Source organism: Eptesicus fuscus, chromosome 12, assembly GCF_027574615.1.
Source record: "Eptesicus fuscus isolate TK198812 chromosome 12, DD_ASM_mEF_20220401, whole genome shotgun sequence".
Classification (NCBI taxonomy): Eukaryota; Metazoa; Chordata; class Mammalia; order Chiroptera; family Vespertilionidae; genus Eptesicus; species Eptesicus fuscus.
Window position 1 is genome coordinate 31,653,071 of NC_072484.1, and position 18,647 is coordinate 31,671,717.

At 54.8% G+C, this 18,647-nt stretch overlaps 1 protein-coding gene across 2 annotated transcripts; it reads right to left on the reverse strand.

Moving 5' to 3' along the window:
- Window positions 1–140: 140 nt before the first annotated feature.
- On the reverse strand, window positions 141–18,343 carry RBCK1 (RANBP2-type and C3HC4-type zinc finger containing 1). Of its 2 annotated transcripts, XM_054724306.1 has the most exons (12): window positions 17,686–18,343; window positions 16,281–16,425; window positions 12,449–12,542; window positions 12,150–12,348; window positions 10,466–10,584; window positions 10,217–10,390; window positions 8,963–9,123; window positions 7,854–7,965; window positions 4,203–4,382; window positions 3,526–3,624; window positions 3,070–3,213; window positions 141–2,137 (listed from the first exon to the last, which is right to left on the reverse strand). In XM_054724306.1, the coding sequence occupies exons 1-12, from the start codon at window positions 17,705–17,707 to the stop codon at window positions 2,057–2,059; spliced, it is 1,530 nt and encodes a 509-aa protein (XP_054580281.1). In that variant the 5' UTR covers window positions 17,708–18,343; the 3' UTR covers window positions 141–2,056. The 2 variants fall into 2 exon arrangements, with proteins under 2 accessions (XP_054580281.1, XP_054580282.1); XM_054724307.1 differs by lacking the exons at window positions 8,963–9,123; window positions 12,449–12,542; window positions 16,281–16,425; window positions 17,686–18,343 and having other exon boundaries at window positions 12,150–12,330.
- Between the last annotated feature and the right edge of the window lie 304 nt (window positions 18,344–18,647).

An 18,647-nucleotide genomic window follows, 5' to 3' on the forward strand; every position in this document is an offset into this window, starting at 1 on the left:
GTCCGCATCCTCTGAACCAAGAGAACTGTCTCTGCTTTTCTCTTGTGCCCCAGCCCCTAAGGCAGAGGTGGGGAACGTCCGGCCCTGCCAAAGCATTAGGGGTGAGTTAATTAAATGTCTGATCAAATAGAGCAGGCTAATTTTTCAAAAACGTATTTTTATTGATTTCAGAGGAACGAAGAGGAAGAGAGAAATATCATTGATAAGAGAACTATCAATTGGTTGCCTTCTGCACGCCTCCCCACTCCCCACCCCCACCAGGTATTGAGCCTGCCACCCAGGCATATGCCCTGACCAGGAATCAAGCAGTGACCTCCTAGTTCATAGGTCAATACTCAACCACTGAGCAACACCGGTGGTGCTAGCAGGCTAATTTTTAAGTTGCTAATTTTGTATGGCCCATGCATGATGTTATATCCAAATGGCCCTTGGCAGAAAAAAGGTTCCCTGTCCCTGCCTAAGGGACGCCAAGATGGACCCCGGCAGGAGAGGAGGGAGGAAGGAGGTGGTAAGAGAGCGCTCTGCTCTGATCTGGGCCCCATCTTACTCCTGTGGTCCAGGTCTCCACTGCTGTCCTCCAGGTCAGTGGCTCTGCCTGTGTCTCGCTCAGAGTGGGAGGCTGCCCGAGCGTGCCCTCGAGCTACCACAGCTGCTGAGCCAGCGCTGGCGAAGCAGGAAGGCATTCATGTTCTCTGATAGCTCTGCTCTCAGTGCCTGTGGTCAACTCCAGTCTTGGCCTCCAAGGACAGGGTGGCATTGCGTTTCCAGGGGTTAGAATAAGCTCATTGCCCCAAAACCACATGCCCCAACTTCTGGAGCCTGGAGTCCAGGCCTTGGACAGAGAGACACGCTCTGCCTCTTTGATGATGACCCATGGCACAGCGCAGACTCGCTGTTGACTTGATGTTGGCCATCAAACACCAGGTCTCACAGGGGAAGGGAGTGGGTCCAAGAATGCAGTAAAACTTACAGAATGAACACCCAGAACTCGATTAATCCCTGACCAACACAAAAAGGAGACGATAAATATTGCTGGACCAACGCTGTGCCCTTTTTACCTGAGATGCTAAAATTAGGATGGGCAGCCTCACCCCTCAATTGCAGCAGTTTTACCTGATTCTGAAATGTTTGTTCCCCGACCTTGGATGCCCACTGAGCAGCAGAGGGAGCAGCAAGCCTTTCCTGCTGCCTGGACCTGCTGCCTTGGCCCCTTCTGCCCCTCAGGCCCACACGGACCTGCAGAACCTGCTTTGTGGCCTCTCAACACACTGCAAACTTCCCCTGTGCAGGCGAACGACTCGAGAACATCCTACCCGCTCAAGCCGGCCACAGGGATGCCAAGCGGCTCACACACACACTTCCTGCTGCAGTTCCTGGAGAGGCTGGGATCCTGCTTTCTGCGGAGTCCCAGCCCATGTCCCTCTCCCTCCCTCGGACATCACACTCATCCCTTCCTGGAAAACCATCTTAATGAGCTGCACAAGCAGCAGAGAGGGAGATGTGGAAGCTGGGCCAGATGAGCTATGCTTTAGAAACTGCCAGGTCTCCCTCCTGGCTCTGAACAGGATTAGCAGCAGTTCTCAGAGGCCCCAGGCCTCCAACAGCAAAGCCAGAGGAAAGTCAGCCCAGAAAGCCGACAAAGTGGCAGGCCGTGAGTGCGTGGTATTCAGGAGACGAGGTGGTGGGTGGGGTGGGGATGTATGGACTCGCACAGGGCTCTCGGAGGCTCTATCCAGCAAGGCCTATGGCCAGGGCTGTGTTTAAGGCTGGGCCAGGCAGAGGTGGGAGCCACAAAGAAGAGATGAAAGGTCTGGCCAGCAAGCCCCAGGGGAAGGGCAGAGGCGGCTATGGACAACAGCCAGCTCAGGTGGGGCCCTTGCAACACCCACAACAAACAAGGCCGCCGTGCAGCTCAGAGGCCGTGGGCTCTGCTGGGTCCGTCTCAGCCAAGCATAAAGGCATCTCCCAGGCCAGAATTCAGAGCCAAAGCACCTGCCCTGTCCCACAGCAACTGTGGACGTGGGGCTGGGTCGGCATGGGGACGGCCATCTTCAGCTCAGTGACAGTTCTGACAGCTGGGGTGGCAAGGAATCCCATTCACCCGGCAACGGCAGCCCCCGCTGGTGTCTCCAGGGCCCTACAGAACGGGGGAAAGAGGTCAGGGCAGGGAAGACAGTGGCCCATGATATTCCATCACACCAAAAACACTCCAGGCCCTGCCTCTAAACGGGCCCTCGGCCTCAGCAGCCTGATGGAGGCCATCACGAAGGCCTTTCTGGGCACCCAATTACATGGCCTCAATCTGCCTCCCCCGAGACCCAGAGCAGGGAAGGAGCTGATGGATCTTTGCATATTCTGGAAGGGTCAGGACACAGCAGCATGAAAACGGCTGCTTCCTCCACCTCCACTGTCTCAAAGCCTGCAACAACGACCCCCCAATTCCAGGAACACACCCCTAATTTGATAGCTACCACATGTGACGTGCTCGCAATATGACAGGCATCCTGCTACGCCCGTTTCTTACCCTTTTTCATTTGGTTCTGACAATAAGCCTAAGTCAGACAGGCCCAGCTATCACCTCCATTTTCCAGTTGAGGAAACGGAGGCTCAGAGAAGGCAGTCACAGCCTAACCACACAGCCCACTGTGCCAGAGCCCAGGACCCACGCCACCTCTGCCTCCACACTGAGCCCTTCGTCACTGGCCTCGGGCAAGGGCTGCGACTTTCTTCTGTGAAAAGCCAGACGGTGGTTTCCGGCTTTGCAGCCACGCAGTCTGCCTTTGGAGCACAGAAGCCGCCAGACTCCACGGAAAAGAACAAGCAGGACTGCTCCCCTAAAACTTCACTTACGGACCAAAAAAATCGGATTTCATGTGATTTTCACGTCACAAGATACTCTCTTGATATTTTTTAACCATTTAAAAAGTAAAAAATGTTCTTACTTCACAGGCTGTACAAATACAGGCGGGGGGTTGGATTGGGCTGTAGTTTTCCGATCCCCACTCCTGGGCAAGGCCCACGAGGGCCCCCTCCCCACCTCTCCTGAGCCTCTGCTCCCTAAGGACTCACCCCCGGGCCCCAGCGCGGGCCCTTGGTGACCCAGCAGATCTCGGTGTGGCAGACAGTGCAGCGGATCCAGTCACAGCCGTCCTTCTTCTGCACCACGATCTGGCACTGCGGGCAGTGCATGGCCTCGCCCTGCTGCAGCATGGACTGGGGCAGAGCAGGGGCTGACGTTGGGGCCAGGCGGGGGCAGCGGCCCGGCCTCGCTCCCTCCCTGCGGCCCTCCCGACTATGGAGGAAAACCGCGACTGTGCTGGAGTGTGGAATCCCTCTCCTAGGCTCCCTGTTTCTGCGGTCTCCTCCCTCCACCCAGACACTTGTCCTGCTGCTGGCCACCTGAGCACCCATCCCAAGCCCCAGCTCTGGATGGGAGTGATGCCAGAGCCTCCAGGGCCCATAAACCACAGCCCTTCTAGCTCCCAAAACTCAAATCCCCAGGTCCTCAGCCCTTCCCAGCCTCACCCTCAGCATCTCCGTCGTCTGCCGGGCAGCCATGTCGTTCTGAGCCCGCAGAGCCAGGTCATCCTGGTACTCCCTGCAGTTCATATGCTCGTGGATGGCCTGCAGGGAGTGGGGAGCTCGAGATGAGAAGGCTCCCGTTAGGAATCTGGGAGAGGCGGGGGACAGAGCAGGCACCCACACAAGTACATAATGCCTCTAGGTGTTGTCACTGACCGGGCCTCACGTTATAAACCATACACGCACTTTACAGAAGACACTGAAGCCAGGGAGGTGAAGCCAAGGTCAGCATGTATGACAATATTTACCTATTTATTTTACGTCCCGATGGGCACAGAAACCCTCAGCCACCTCTCCCCAGGCTGTGGCCCCGTGTGCCTAGCTAGGCTGAGACTAAGCCGGCGTGGGGTGAGTAGGCTCAGACCTGTCTCCTTTCACCAGTCTCTTTAACCATCAACTGTTGAGATGACAGGGGCAGGGACAGGTTGGGGCCAAGGCTCAGTGTGGGGTTAAGGGTCAGGGCTCAGGTGAGGGTCAGGGCTTGGTCCAAGGGCCCAGGTCAGGCCCATCAAGGACACGCAGCTCTAAGTCATGACGACCGGGCCCCTCACAGAACAAGCACTGAGGGGCATGAGCTCCCAGCAGGACTCGGTGACTAAGCAGCGTGGGTCCCATCCCACCTTGCAGAGCAGGCAGTTGACGCGGAAACACACGGGGCAGGTGAACTCGTTGACGTCATCCTCAAAGAAGCACCACCCCCTGCAGTCCGGCGTCTTGCAGTGGTAGCTGAAGGCACTGCGGTTCTCGGCGATGGAGACACCCAGGTCCAGAAACCGCTGGTAATCCTCGGGGGTCAGCAGCTGCCAAGACCATAGCCTCAGTCTCTGGGACTCAGAACACCTGCCATGCGGCCCTCCCTGCCCCCAAATGTGCTCCTGGAAGCCCCCGATCCAAAAAGTCCCGCCCAGCCCCAGGCTCGTTTCTCCTCGTCAGTATTTAAAAACTCCGTTCAAAACGTGGATTAACGTTCTGGAGAGGCGTGGTGGTGACGGCTGCACAACAGTGTGAATATACTTAATGTCACAGAACTGTGCGTTTAAAAGTGGTTAAGATGGTAAATTTTATATACATTTTACCACAATAAAAAAAGAAAGAAAAATATGGACAAAAATAATAACAAGCAACGCTGGGGAATATGTGCTTAAACTAGTGCCCTGTACATTTCACTCTGAGAAAGCAATGTGGCGGTAACATTTCAACCACCCAAACTTTTCTGATCTTTTGGGACTCACTCCACTTCTACAAGTTTATCCTAAGAAAATAATATTAAGGAGAAAGAGACACCATGCAAAATGTTCCTTGAAGCATTACTTACGAACTGAGACGTTGGAATTATTAAGAGGTATAAATAGGATCTATGCCATAGAGACAATAACCTTTAGAAAGACTTTGTAGCAAAATAACAAAGGCTGCCCTAGCCAGTTTTACTGAGTGGTCAGAGCGTTGGCCCACAGACTGAAGGGTCTTGGGTTCGATCCCGGCCAAGGGCACGTACCTTAGTTACAGGCTCGATCCCCGGTGCTGGTCGGGGCAGAGGCAGGAGGCAACCAGTTGATATGTCTCTTTCACATCAATGTTTCTCTGTCTCTCCCCCTCCCTTCTACTCTCTCTAAAAATCAATGGAAAAAATATCCTCAAGTGAGGATTAACCAAAAAATAAATAAAATTTAAAAATAACAAAGGCTGTTGTATCTATGCTGATTATTACAGTAAAAATCATGCCCGGCCGGCATGGCTCAGTGGTTCAGCATTGACCTATGAACCAGGAGGTCAGGTTCGATTCCTGGTCAGGGCACATGCCCAGGTTGCAGGCTCAATCCCCAGTAGGGGGCATGCAGAAGGCAGTCAATCAATGATTCTCTCTCATCATTGATGTTTCTCTCTCTCCCTCTCCCTTCCTCTCTGAAATCAATAAAAAAATATATTTTAAAAAAATCATGCCTACATTCTATATCTTGATTGGGGTGGTGGTTACAAGAGACATTTGTCAAAATTCACCCAATAGTACACTTACAATGAGTGCATTTTATTGTATGCAAAGTATACCTTAATGAAGTTGATTTGAAAAAGGAAAAATATCATGTCTGCCCAGAGACACCAAAGTTAACAGGAGAAAAATGCAATCAGGGATCTGCTGGGATGGTGGGGTCGTGGGTGACTTTTCTTTCATTCCCGTTCTAGTTCTATGTGGTTTAGACATGTTTTTTTGTAAAAACACCTGCACTGCGTTACTCTGCTGATCCCCGTCCCTTTTACTCGCTGCCACACTTGATCACTGTGAGGCCATGTCAACTCTCAGGGGCTCCAGGCAAGCGTGGGCCCTGTGCCCCTGGCCTGGGAGGACTGCACAGGGAACACCTCTGGGCACCGGTCATAGGGACTGACCCTCCAGGCCCCAGAGAGGAGGCCTCAGCAACCTCCTAGAGCTCCCCTTCTCAGAGACCCCACAGAGGAGATAAAATGGGGCTGCTCGTGGGGTTAACTGTGGAAGTTCTCAAGTCCTACCCGTCTGTCGGCCCTTTTCCCTTGAGGCACAACTCCTTGGGCTCCACGAAATGCTTGGCGAAATCAGAGGGTTCTCAGAGGCAGGGTCACAGGAGAGGCAGGAGTGATGGGGAGAAACAGGGGTCCGGTGTATGTGCCTGTGGGGTCCCCCATTTGGACCTCAGCCACCTTGGCCATGCCTCATGTTTTTGCCTGGGTATCTGAGGATGCCCAGTTCTGGGAAGGCCACTGCTCAGCAGTTTAAAAACCATAAATCAAGCCCAACAGTCCACTTTACAGATGGGAAAATGGAGGCCCAGAGGAGGGAGAGATCAACAGCAGTCAGGGAGAGAACGTGATAATAGCATTAACAGCAATAGTGCTCACACACTCACTCACACACACACACACACACACACAGACAGCACTGTGATAGACGGCACACACACACACACACAGGTGCACACACAGCACTGTGATAGATGGCACACACACACACAGGTGCACACACAGCATTGTGATAGACGGCACACACACACAGACAGCACTGGGATAGGTTGCACACGTGCTCACACACACACATAGGTGCACACACAGCATTGTGATAGACGGCACACACACACACACACACAGGTGCACAGATAGCACTATGATTGACTGACTGCACATGCACACACACACACACACACACACACGGACAGCACTGTGATAGACGGCACACACACAGGTGCACAGACAGCACTGTGATAGGTTGCACACACACACACAGGTGCACACACAGCACTGTGATAGACGCACACACACACACAGGTGCACACACAGCACGGTGATAGACGGCACACACACACACAGGTGCACACAGACAGCACTGTGATAGGTTGCACACGCGCGCACACACACACAGGTGCACACACACACAGGTACACACACACAGGTGCACACACAGACAGCACTGTGATAGATGCTGGAGGAATGGCCCCAATTTGTTCATGTCTCCCTGACTCCATGCTCACGGGTGGTCCCCTTCTGCACAGAATCCGGGCTTGAGCCTGTGACTTGCTGAGCCAGTGGAGCAGCAGCAAGTGTGAAAGGAGCAGACTTGAAAAGCACTCCTGCCCTGGGGCTCCCCTCTGGCTGCTCTGGGAACTCTGAGACCCACCACGTGAGCAGCCTGGCCAGCCTGCTGGCAGACGGGAGACCCAAGTGGGAAGAGGCCCAGCCATCCCAGCCATCGCAGATAAGCCCATCATAAGCCAGTCCAGGACAGCTGACCACCAGCTAAGCCCAGATGAGGTCAGCCAGGCCCAACCTGGACCAGAAGAATCGTCCAGACAAGCCCCACCGAAATTACTAAGTGGCAGATTCATGAGCTAAATAAACGGTGGCTGTTTTAAGCCACTAAGTCTGAATGACCTGTTACACAGCACAAGGTACTGATAAGCACTGACCATGTGTCAAGCGCTACTCTCGATTCCTTACACAAATCCTTCACAACTTTGAAAGAGAAAATAACGCTAACTTTGCCCTTCATCGAGATGAGAACACAGGCACACAGAGGCTGAATCTGACTGGAGGTCACCCTGCCCACTAACTGCTTGGCTGTCTTTCCTTCGTAAGGAGTTTCTTGACTAGCTGCCTCCCCCAATTCCTGTCCTGTTGACTACTTGGGCCCCCAGCACCCCACACAGAGAAGGCTCTTGATAAATGTCTGTTGCCCGAGACCGGCACCTGAGCCAGTTCCCACCTGCCAGCTCAGGGCCCAGCTCCCTCCCCGCCCCCAGGCTTACCGCCCGGATCTCCCTCTCCAGCAGCTTGCCGGAGCACGAGTAGGTGTTGTCAATGAAGGGGCAGGCGACCTCTGCCTCCTGGCTGTTGCGGATGGTGCCCTGCAGACACTCCCTGGGAGAGGGATAGAGTGGAGGTGAGGGTCATCTGAACCCCACCCACCGGGACGCCACCCTCGCAGGGTGAGCCTGTCCCCAGGTGGGTTTCTCCTCAATGTCTCCCTTCCGTCCCACCAACCCGTCACCATGGCCTCAGCTCCTGCCCACCCCACTGCTCTGGTCCAGGTCTCCGTCCCACTCACCTGGAAGCAGCGGTAGCCCCCTCCTGGGCTCCCAGTGTCCCCCACACCCCTCCCCAGTGGCTCCCATCCCGTCCTGCTCAGGCTCAGAACAAATCCAAACTCCTGTGCTCATAAGCACCCCCATGACTTGCCCTCCCTAACACCTCTCTGTCCATCCGTCTGCTCCAGCACACTGACCCCTTGCTCCTGTAGAGGCCAGGCACATACCCACGCCAGTGCCACCTCCAGGGCTCCCTGGCCCCCTGCTGGAGCAGGGCCCCGTTATAATCCGCTGGTAATTATAGGTAATTGTCACAATTATAGTTAATCTGTGGTTAGGTGATGACTAATCGGCCTCCCCTCTGGAATGACCCCAGAGGGCAGTAACTGAACTTTCTGATCCCTTCTGGATGCCCAGGCCTAGCAGGCCCTGGCACCCAGGGGCCGCTCACCAAATGTGAGGACGTGTTCTCCACAGCCCAGGACGGAGGGGCCGGGAGAGGAGCCTGGGAGGGGGGCAGACTGCCCACCAGCCAGGTGCAGGGCGAGGTTGGCTCAGGTGGCCAGGGCTAGGGCCTCAATGCCCCGCATGGCCTGGGTAGGAGTAGAGAGGGGCACAGGCTCTGGAGCCAGAATGCCTGAGCTGTATGGCACTGAGCAAGTTGCTGGCCTCTCTGTACCTCACATTTCTCCCCTGCGAAATGGGGAGAAATGCCTGACAGGATTTTGTGGGTGTCCAATGAGATGTGAGAGCACACGATCCCCCCCCCCCCTCTGCCTGGTTAACTGGTGGCCGGGACCCATGCTGCGTTGCAGGGGTGGGGCCCGCACCTGCAGAAGGCGTGCAGACACTCCCGCAGCACCACGGCCTCGCCGGGCGCCAGCACCGAGTAGCACACGGGGCACTCGGCGGGCTCGGTGTTCAGCACCAGGCTCCTCTGGTCCAGCTGGACGTGCTGCAGGTAGTTCCCCTCCTGCTGCTGCTGCTTCCGCTGGGCACAGGGGGCGGGGCCGTGGCGGTCAGGGTCTCGGGGAAGGGTCAGACCAGGAAGGGGGCAGGACGGGGGGTCCTGGTCAGACCCCAGAGAGGGGACAAGGCGGGGAGAGTCAGGGTTCCCAGGGAGGGGTGGCGGTGGCTGGGCAGTGGGCATGAGCGAGAGCTGCTGGGAAGGGGGAAGCCCGGAGCAGGGCCAGGCAGAGCAGCCGGGCAGGAGGAGGGCCAGGCAGGGGCAAGTTGGGGCTGCAATCAGGAGTCAAGCCAAGCCAGGGAGCGATGGCGGTAAGGACAGGCCAGGGTCTGAGGAGGCAATCAGAGGTACCAGGGCTCACATTTCTGCCAAGCTGAGCAGGCGGGGCCAAGGGCTGGAGGTGGGGCGAGGTCAAGGTCACAGAGTAGTCAGGGTTATGGGAAGGGGAAGTGATGCTGTGGAGCAGAGCAAGGCGGGAGGGGGAGGAATCCGGCCAAGGTTGTAGATGGACCAGGAGTGAGGTCATGGCTGGGTGGGTCAGGGCAGCTCTGGGTCCAAAGGAACGAGGTGGAGGATGGGGCCTCCGATCAGAACAGGGAGCATCAGGGTCAGGTATCTGTGTGAGCAGCACTGACAGGGCGGGACTACAAGAGGGACGGGCCAGAGAGTGGGAAGCAGTGAGGGGCTGGGTCCTGAGGTCACAGGAAGTCAGGGGTGGGATACAGCCAGAGAGGCAGGGTGGACAGGAACAGTAGGACCCAAGGTGAGGTCACAGGTGGACGAGGGGTTGGCAGGTGGGACACGGTCAGGGTCTCAGCCAGGATGTTGGAATCCCAACCAGGCACACCTGTATGCACAACTGGTGTGTATGTCAAAGCGAGGGGTGGACCCACAACCCACAGGGGGCAGGACACGAGAGCCCGGCTGGGGCCACAGCCAGGGAGCAGGGCCGCGGCCCCAGGAGAGGGAGGGTCAGTCAAGTGCAGGGTCAGTGCCTGCGGTCTGTCCAGCAGGGGCCAGGCAGCAACTGGGGAGGAGCAGGGTGTGGAGGGCCTCCCGTCCTGGCTTCCTCCCCCCGGCCCGTCTGCAGTGCCTGCCTGGGGACATCCCTGCCCACCTGCTGGTACTGGCGCAGCGCCTCCTCCTCGCTGGCCAGGCGCGCTCGCTCCTCTGCGTCCGGCTGGTACGTGGCGGGGACCTGGTAGGTCTCGGGCCTCGCCCGGCAGCACATCTCACAGCCGGGCCGTGTGGGCTTGTTGATGAAGGTGCAGCCGGGGCACTGCCAGCCCACCTGGGGACAGGGGGGCGGTGAGCTCGGCGCGTCGAGGGGCCAGGCAGGGTGAGTCGGGGACCAGGGGCGGCTTACCGGTGGGGGCTCAGGAACGGTGTCAGGCCCCTGACCTGGCTCCTGGGGGGCCCCCGGCTTCGGAAGTGCTGGCTCCTGTGGGCCCCTGGGCTGCAGCGTGAGGTCCTTAAAGCCCAGATCTGGGAAAGAGGGTTAGAAGTTGGTGCATCCCTGCAACCCACTTCATCCACACCCCCTGGCCAGCCAGGACCCACACCCTGCACCCCACTCCCTCCTCTCCTCTCCCTCCTCCCTGGAGGCGTCTCCAGCTTGGTCCTACCAGGTGGACCCAGACCTGGCTGAGTGTCCTGGTGCCCACAGGGTCAGAGTCCCTCCTCCACCCACGAGTGCCCCTGTGTCCTGGGAGCTTAAAAATCCTGCCTAACAACCGGCCTCTTGTGCTCCGGCAGTGAGGCACCTCGACGGACAAACGGCACTCCTGAGCTGGACCTGCCAAAATACTGACTCTGAGCCATTCATGAGACACTGGACGGAAAAACAAAAACTGGACTCAACACATCAGTATCAGGAGGGTCAAGGGAAGACTGAGTAGACCAAGGACTGAAGGGACGGAGAGGGCAGCTGAATGCCAGGGCTTTTGTTACAAAGGACATCTATACTGATAAAAGGGTAATATGCTAATTAGACCACGTCTTCCGGATATCATTCCAGACATCCTGCCTGACAAAGCCAGGGCCGGAGGGAAGTCAGCCCGGGTCCCAGGCGCCTATGGGCAGCCGGAAAAGGGAAGCCCGGGTCCCGGGTGCCAGAGGGAAGCCAGTGCCGGCAGCCAGGGGGAGAAATGCCTCCTCTTGCACAAATTTTCATGCATCGGGCCTCTAGTTAGTACATAACAGTGCTACATCAATGCTAACTTTCTAAATTTGATAGCTGTATATGGTAATACAAGAAAATGAGTCTTTTTTTTTTTTAAAGGAAACACACACAGAAGTATTTATGGGAGAGGGCTACCATGTCTGCAACTTACTCTCAAAACAGTTCAGAAAAAAATTATTTATACCCATACCAATAACTCTAATAAATAATGCTATGGAAAGATGATAAAGGAGAACAAATATGGGAATTTGTTATACAATTATTTATACTATTTTGTAACTTTTCTGTAGGTCCGAAATATTCAAAAGCATAAAGCAGCCCTAGCCGGTTTGGCTCAGTGGATAGAGCATCAGCCTGTAGACCAAAGGGTCCCGGGTTCGATTCTGGTCAAGGGCATGTATCTCAGTTGCAGGCTCCTCCCCAGCCAGGGCCCTGGTCAGGGCTCCTGCAGGAGGCAACCCATCGATGTGTTTCTCTCACATGGATATTTCTGTCTTTCCCCCTCTCTTCCACTCTCTCTAAAAATCAATGGGAAAATATCCTCAGGTGAGGATTAACAAAAACAAACAACAAAAACACAAAAAACAAAATAAATAATAAAAATGTGAAGTAAAAAATTCAAACACTAGTAATTATTATCTTATCTAATTTACAGTTAGAAAACCAATGAGCAAAGACAGGAAGGGCATTGCCAAGACCACCCAGCTGGTAAGTGCCAGAGCCAGGACTGAACCCTGCCCCTCTCCCCTAGGCCGCTGTCCCCAAAATGGATCCCGACACGACGCCCTCCCGGGGTGTCCTTTGTCCTCTCTTCCCCACTGCAGGGAGGGTCCTCCAGGTGACCTGTCCCTCAGGAGCGGACCCTCACCTTCCAGCATCCGCAACTGGCGCTCCCGCTGCAGCTCATGGGGGTTGAGGGAGGTGTTGCAGGCTGACAGCAGGTAGAGGTAGGCACTGTCGCCGTTCCGCCGCACGCCATGCGAGTGCAGCGTCTCCTGGTCCCGGGCCAACCGCTGCCCAATCACCCATTGCTGCAGGGCTGGCGGGAAGCCATAGTCCAGGAACACCTGGAGGGGAGTGGAGGGGGGAGTGGGAAGGGGAGCAGGAAGAGTCAGAGCGAAATGGGAAGCCTCCGCCCGGATGCCTCCCTTCAGTCCCCTCACTCACCATGTCCTTGAGGGAAGCCACTGTCATGTCAGGACGCACCGTGAGCCAGATGGTGACAGTGTGCATCTGAGGGTCCTCCACACTCACCCACAGCCTGCGGGGAGGACAGGGGAGTAACAGGGCTCGGGCTGCAGGTCCCACCTCAGCCGCCAGCTATTCGCGTGGACATGTTTGTACACTTGTGCATGACATGAACACACACACACAAGCCCCCCCCCACACACACCATCCCCCCCGACTGTGTCAGGGGCCTCTCCTGGATTCTTTTATCAGAACCCACGGCTTACGCCCCTCCAGTGGCTCCACGGTGCTCCGAGAATAAATCCACACTCACTGTGCACCCAAGGGCCTCTGTGATTGACCCCTCACTACCTCTCCAACCTCTTCTATCCTTCTCTCCCTTGCTCCCTAACGAAGCCACCCACAGTTATTATTTACCACATGCCAAGACTCTGCAAAGCGCTTGACATGCATTAACTCACTTAATCCTCTCAACATACTCCTGAGGCAGGTACTGTTGTTATCCCTAATTTACAGATACAAACACAAGTCCAGCCCTAGCCGGTTTGGCTCAGTGGATAGAGCGTCCGCCTGCGAATTGAAAGGTCCCAGGTTCAATTCCGGTCAAGGGCACATGCCCGGGTTGTGAGCTCGATCCCCGGTGGGGAGCTTGCAGGAGGCAGCTGATCAATGATTCTCTCTCATCATTGATGTTTCTCTTTCTCTCTCTGCCTCTTCCTCTCTGAAATCAATAAAAATATATATTTTTTAAAAACACAAATGTATAAAAAGACAAAACAAAACACGAGCCCAGACAGGTTACCGTGACTTTGCCAAGTAACCAATTAGTAACTGTTAGAGGCAGGATTTCAATCCAAAGAGTCTAATTCCAGAAGCATAAAAAGGGAAAGCTAAGCCTCACCCCGTTTGGCTCAGTGGATAGAGCGTTGGCCTGAGGACTGAAGGGTCCCGGGTCTGATTCCAGTCAAGGGCACGTACCTCCGTCCCCTGCCCTGGTGGAGGGTGGGGGTGGAGTGCAGGAAGCAACCAATTGATGTGTCTCTCTCACATCAATGTTTCTCTCTCTCTCCCCGCTTTCCTTCTACTCTAAAAATCAATGGAAAAATATTAACAACAAAACCAAAAAAGGGGGGGGGGGGGGACTAAGATGAAAAAACAAAAATGAGGCCAGAAGAACCGGATAAATTAGGGTACAAAACAATAACAGTAAAGTCTACTTCCTGTCTTCAGAGAGATTTGGGAGAACACTGCATCCATAAGCAAGAACAGCAAGAAGCAATCATAAAATGAGGAAGAGATCCTGAAAATTTACAAAGTGACTCCAGATTAACCTAGCCTTTAGATCCAACTACAAGTTCACAAGAAAAACAGGAGATATTAAATGACACCCTGAGGAGGCAATTAATAAATCCATAATGTAGGAAATTTCTAAAAGTCAAAGACCAGTTTTCTTAAAAAAACTAATGGCATAAAAACAGAGGAGAATAAAACAGTCTTAGACAATATTAAGAAACGCTATGTGTAGATCTCATTTGGTTCCTGATTGGAACAAACCAAGTATAAAAAACAGTAATGAGCCGAAACCGGTTTGGCTCAGTGGATAGAGCGTCGGTCTGCGGACTGAAGGGTCCCAGGTTCGATTCCGGTCAAGGGCATGTACCTTGGTTGCGGGCACATCCCCGGTGGGGGGTGTGCAGGAGGCAGCTGGTCGATGTTTCTCTCTCATCGATGTTTCTAGCTCTCTATCCCTCTCCCTTCCTCTCTGTAAAAAATCAATAAAATATATTTAAAAAAAAAAAAAAAAAAAAAAAACAGTAATGAGATAATTAGGGAAATTTGAATATAAACAGAGTATTAGGGGATTTAAAGGAATTAGTAATTTGTGAAAATGGTTTTGAGGTTATTTTTAAGTCCTTTTTTTAAAAGATAGCAAATTGCCGAAATGGGTTTGGCTCAGTGGATAGAGCGTCGGCCTGCGGACTGAAAGGTCCCAGGTTCAATTCCGGTCAAGGGCATGTACCTTGGTTGCGGGCACATCCCCGGTGGGGGGTGTGCAGGAGGCAGCTGGTCGATGTTTCTCTCTCATCGATGTTTCTAACTGTCTATCCCTCTCTCTTCCTCTCTGTAAAAAATCAATAAAATAAAAAAAAAATAAAAAAAAAAGAAGCATGAGGCTCTGAGGACCCAGGAGCAGACCACATCTGGAATACCTGCTATCAAACTTGGTTATGCCACTGTTCTTATGTTTTTTCCTGTCATATGAGCCCTAACATACTAGTATACTAATATACCTCCTAACAACCCCATGAGATAGCTACTGTTATTGCCCCATTTTTTTTTTTAATATATTTTATTGATTTTTTTACAGAGAGGAAAGGAGAGGGACAGAGAGCTAGAAACATCGATGAGAGAGAAACATCAACCAGCTGCCTCTTGCACACCCCCTACCGGAGATGTGCCTGCAACCAAGGTACATGCCCTTGACCGGAATCGAACCTGGGACCTTTCAGACCGCAGACCGATGCTCTATCCACTGAGCCAAACCGGTTTCGGCTGTTATTGCCCCATTTTTTAAATGGAAAAAACCAACCAAACAAACAATGAAAACTCTGAGAGGTGAAATGATCTGCCCCAGATTTCACCGTTGATTAGTGACAGAGTTGGGGTCTGAAGCTAGGTCTCCTGACACCCCAGAACCTTCTATGAAGAATAACTATTCTAGTGGGGCTGAGAGTCCTGAATTCTTACTGGGTTGGTGAAGACTCCACGTAGTTTGAGGTTATCCTCTTCGATCCATTCCATCAGGCTATGAGAAGGAATCCCGACACCCAATGGATCACCAAACCCGTCCACAAGCACAGGGAGACGTGAGGGTCGGGGGTGGCCTCGGAAAGGCCTCGGGCCCACCACACCACTGGTGGTTCTCACCGTGCAGCACGGAGAAGGCGCAGGACTCTCCCGCGCCACCGTTACTGCTAACGTAAGTAACGTGTGAAAATTCTTCCCTGGCAAACAACTTAGGACAGTCATGTCTGCGTAAAAGTGTCCTCTAATTTGCTGAAACTAGTTGTCTGCAGGTTGTTTCATGAACGCATTGTCAAATAATGGACGTTAAAGTGCAATAATGTTTGAAGACTATTTAAGTGATGGATGGTGTATCTCCTTTCTCATAAGTTAAAAGCTTTTGTCTTTGCTTTATCTTATTAGGGGGTTTTCTATGTCAGTGATTAAAATGCTGTTTGGTAGCCCAGCTGGCATGGCTCAGTGGTTGAGCACTGACCCATGACACAGGAGCTCACGGTTCAATTCCTGGTCAGGGCACATGCCCGGGTTGTGGGCTCGATCCCCAGTAGGAGGCGTGCAGGAGGCAGCCAATCCGATTCTCTCTCATCATTGATGTTTTTCTCTCTCTTCCTCTCTGAAATCAATAAAAATAAATTTAGCCGAAACCGGTTTGGCTCAGTGGATAGAGCGTCGGCCTGCGGACTCAAGGGTCCCAGGTTCGATTCCGGTCAGGGGCATGTACCTTGGTTGTGGGCACATCCCCAGTAGGGGGTGTGCAAGAGGCAGCTGATCGATGTTTCTCTCTCATCGATGTTTCTAACTCTCTATCCCTCTCTCTTCCTCTCTGTAAAAAATCAATAAAATATATTTTAAAAAAAAAATAAAAATAAAATGCAGTTTGGTATAATAGGTATAAAATAAATTCTGTGGAAGAGGGGAAAAAATAACTGTTCTATTGGCGAGAATATATTATGGCCCACTAGGGTGCAGCAAGCCCTCTGTCCCTGGCCAGCTGTGCACTCCTCACCTGATGTCCTGTGTTGGGGAGATCTCAGGCTTCAGTTGCACTCTCAGGGGTACCCGTTGCTCTGCCAGCCAGGTGGCACACTCCATCGCCACCTGCTCGTCCCCACCCGCCACTGCTCGGCTGAGTCTCAGGGCCATCTCCTCGGCTAAAATTCAACACAGTGGAAGCAAGTTAGCACAGGGTTTATTTTTCAGGATCTGGGGATGAGGGAGTGAGAAGTAGGTGATCCTTTTACATGCTGCTTCCTCTGTCATCCTGGTGAACTCCTACATATCCTTCAGCACCCAGCTTAAAAATCCCCTTCTTGCCTGGCCAGAATGGCTCAGTGGTTGAGTGTCGACCTATGAACCAGGAGGTCAGGGTTCGATACCCGGTCAGGGCACTGGGGACGTGCAGGAGGCAGCCAATAAATGATTCTCTTTCATCACTGATGTTTCTATCTCTCCTCTCCCTTCCTCTCTCTGAAATCAATAAAAAAAATATATTTTTTTTTAAAAACCCCTTTCTCTGGGAAGTCTTCTCTGATACTCCCCGGTTCCCCTCCCTGCTCATTTGGTTCTATTTTTCCTTCATACTCCCAGGTCCCCCATACTTCCATTCATTTATCTGACAAGCATTTATTGAGCTCCTACTGTGTGCCAGCCACTGTCCCAGAAACGGGGATTCAGCCAGTGAATTAGCTAAACACAGTCCCTCTCTTCATGTACGTTTTCACCCTGGTAATGACACAGACAACAAGTTTAATAACAGGGGGAAAAATCAGATTGTGATCCATGCTGCAAGGAAATAAACAGGGTGAGGAGATTAGAGAAGGCCTCTAGGAGGAGGTGACCCTGAAGCCGAGACCTGAAAGAGGAGCTGGATATTTCAAGACCCAGTTGGGGAAGAGTGTCCCAGGTAGAGAGCAAGGTAAGGGCAAAGGTCCTGAGCAAGAAAAGGTTGGATTAGATCAGAAAGAATCGGGCGGGGGGGGGGGGGATGTCACTCCAGCAGAATGAGCAAGAGAGTGAGGTCAGCCAAGGCAGCAGCGGGGCCTGCGGGCTATCCAGGGCCCCGGGCTTTGTTCCAAGAACCCGGAGGCGCACAGGAGGGTTGAGCAGGGTGGGGACAGGGGGCAAGAGGCGAGGCAAGGGCCCTCGGTGTTCAGGTCGGCGAGGTCTGCCTCCCCCCAGCCTGGGAGGTTTGCTGTGTCCTCTAGGCGCCCCCATCGCGGCTCAGACCCGGCCCACGGAGGCCTCGCGTCAATGAATGGCCAGGCCCCTCCGGAAGGAGCCGGGCACCCCGGGAGGAAATGAAGGGCAAGTGGGCAGCGCCCTCTCCCAGGCCTTTCTTGGCAGGGGAGGCTGCGTCCGGGCAGCACCCCCCCCCCCCGGGAGTTCCCCGGGCGCCTCCAGGCTGTGCCCACCTTTCTTGGTCTTCTCGTCCATCTGGCGCGGTTGCTCCCATCACCCCGGGCGGGGCCGCAGCTCCGGGAAAGGCTAGTCCAGGTCGCCGGGCAGAGGGCGCGCGACCAGGGGCAACGCAGCCCGGCCCGCGGCCTCCGGCGGGGCCCGAGCCCTCGGTGTGCCTCGCGGTCCCCGGCAGCCGTCGGGTGGCATCACCCTCCCGCGCACCGGGGACGGGGCCTGGGGCAGGGGGCCAGCCGGGACCCCGCGTGGGAGGCGAACGGGCGGGAAGCTCCGAGCCCGGCCCGCAAAGGGCGACCGGAAAAACGAGACACGCCTGGTGTGCGGGGGCCACGCCGCGCAGCCGGGACGCGGGCAGCCCGGGCCGGGCCCCCACTTCTCCCTGCGGCGAGCGCCCCCCGGCGCCCGGCGGTTCAGCCGAGCTCCCGGCCCCCGGTCCGGAGGAGGAGGAGGAGGAGAGCAGTTTCGGCGGAAGAGAAAGTGAAAGCGGCGGCCCCGGAAGTGGGGCGGGAGAGTGTCGCCAGATCCGGGACACCTTCGCCCGCGCCGGCCCACCCTAGGCAGTCCCGGGGGGTGCCGCCCGCTCCTGAGGTCGACGGCCCCACTGCACCCCCCGAGCGGACTCCGACTCCCCACCCTGCACTCCCGGACGGGCCGGGCCGCAGCGCCGCGGGGGGCGGGGCCGGCCGCCGGGGGGCGGGGCCGGCCCCAGCTCCGCGGAGCCGCCGGCACGTGGTGGGCAGACGCGGTCCTTCGCTTTGTTTGCAGAAGAGGAAACGGAGACTCCGTTTAAGCGCTGCCCGAGGCCCGAGTCGGACCCGCCCTGAGCCACCAGGCTCTGTCCGCCGCCGCTCGGCGATCACTCTCCGCCTCTGATCGGGCCGCTGATGACGTTTGCATTTGCTCGCCCGCCACAGGCTGGACGCTCTTTGCATCCGCTAGACAGCCTGTCCCTTAACTT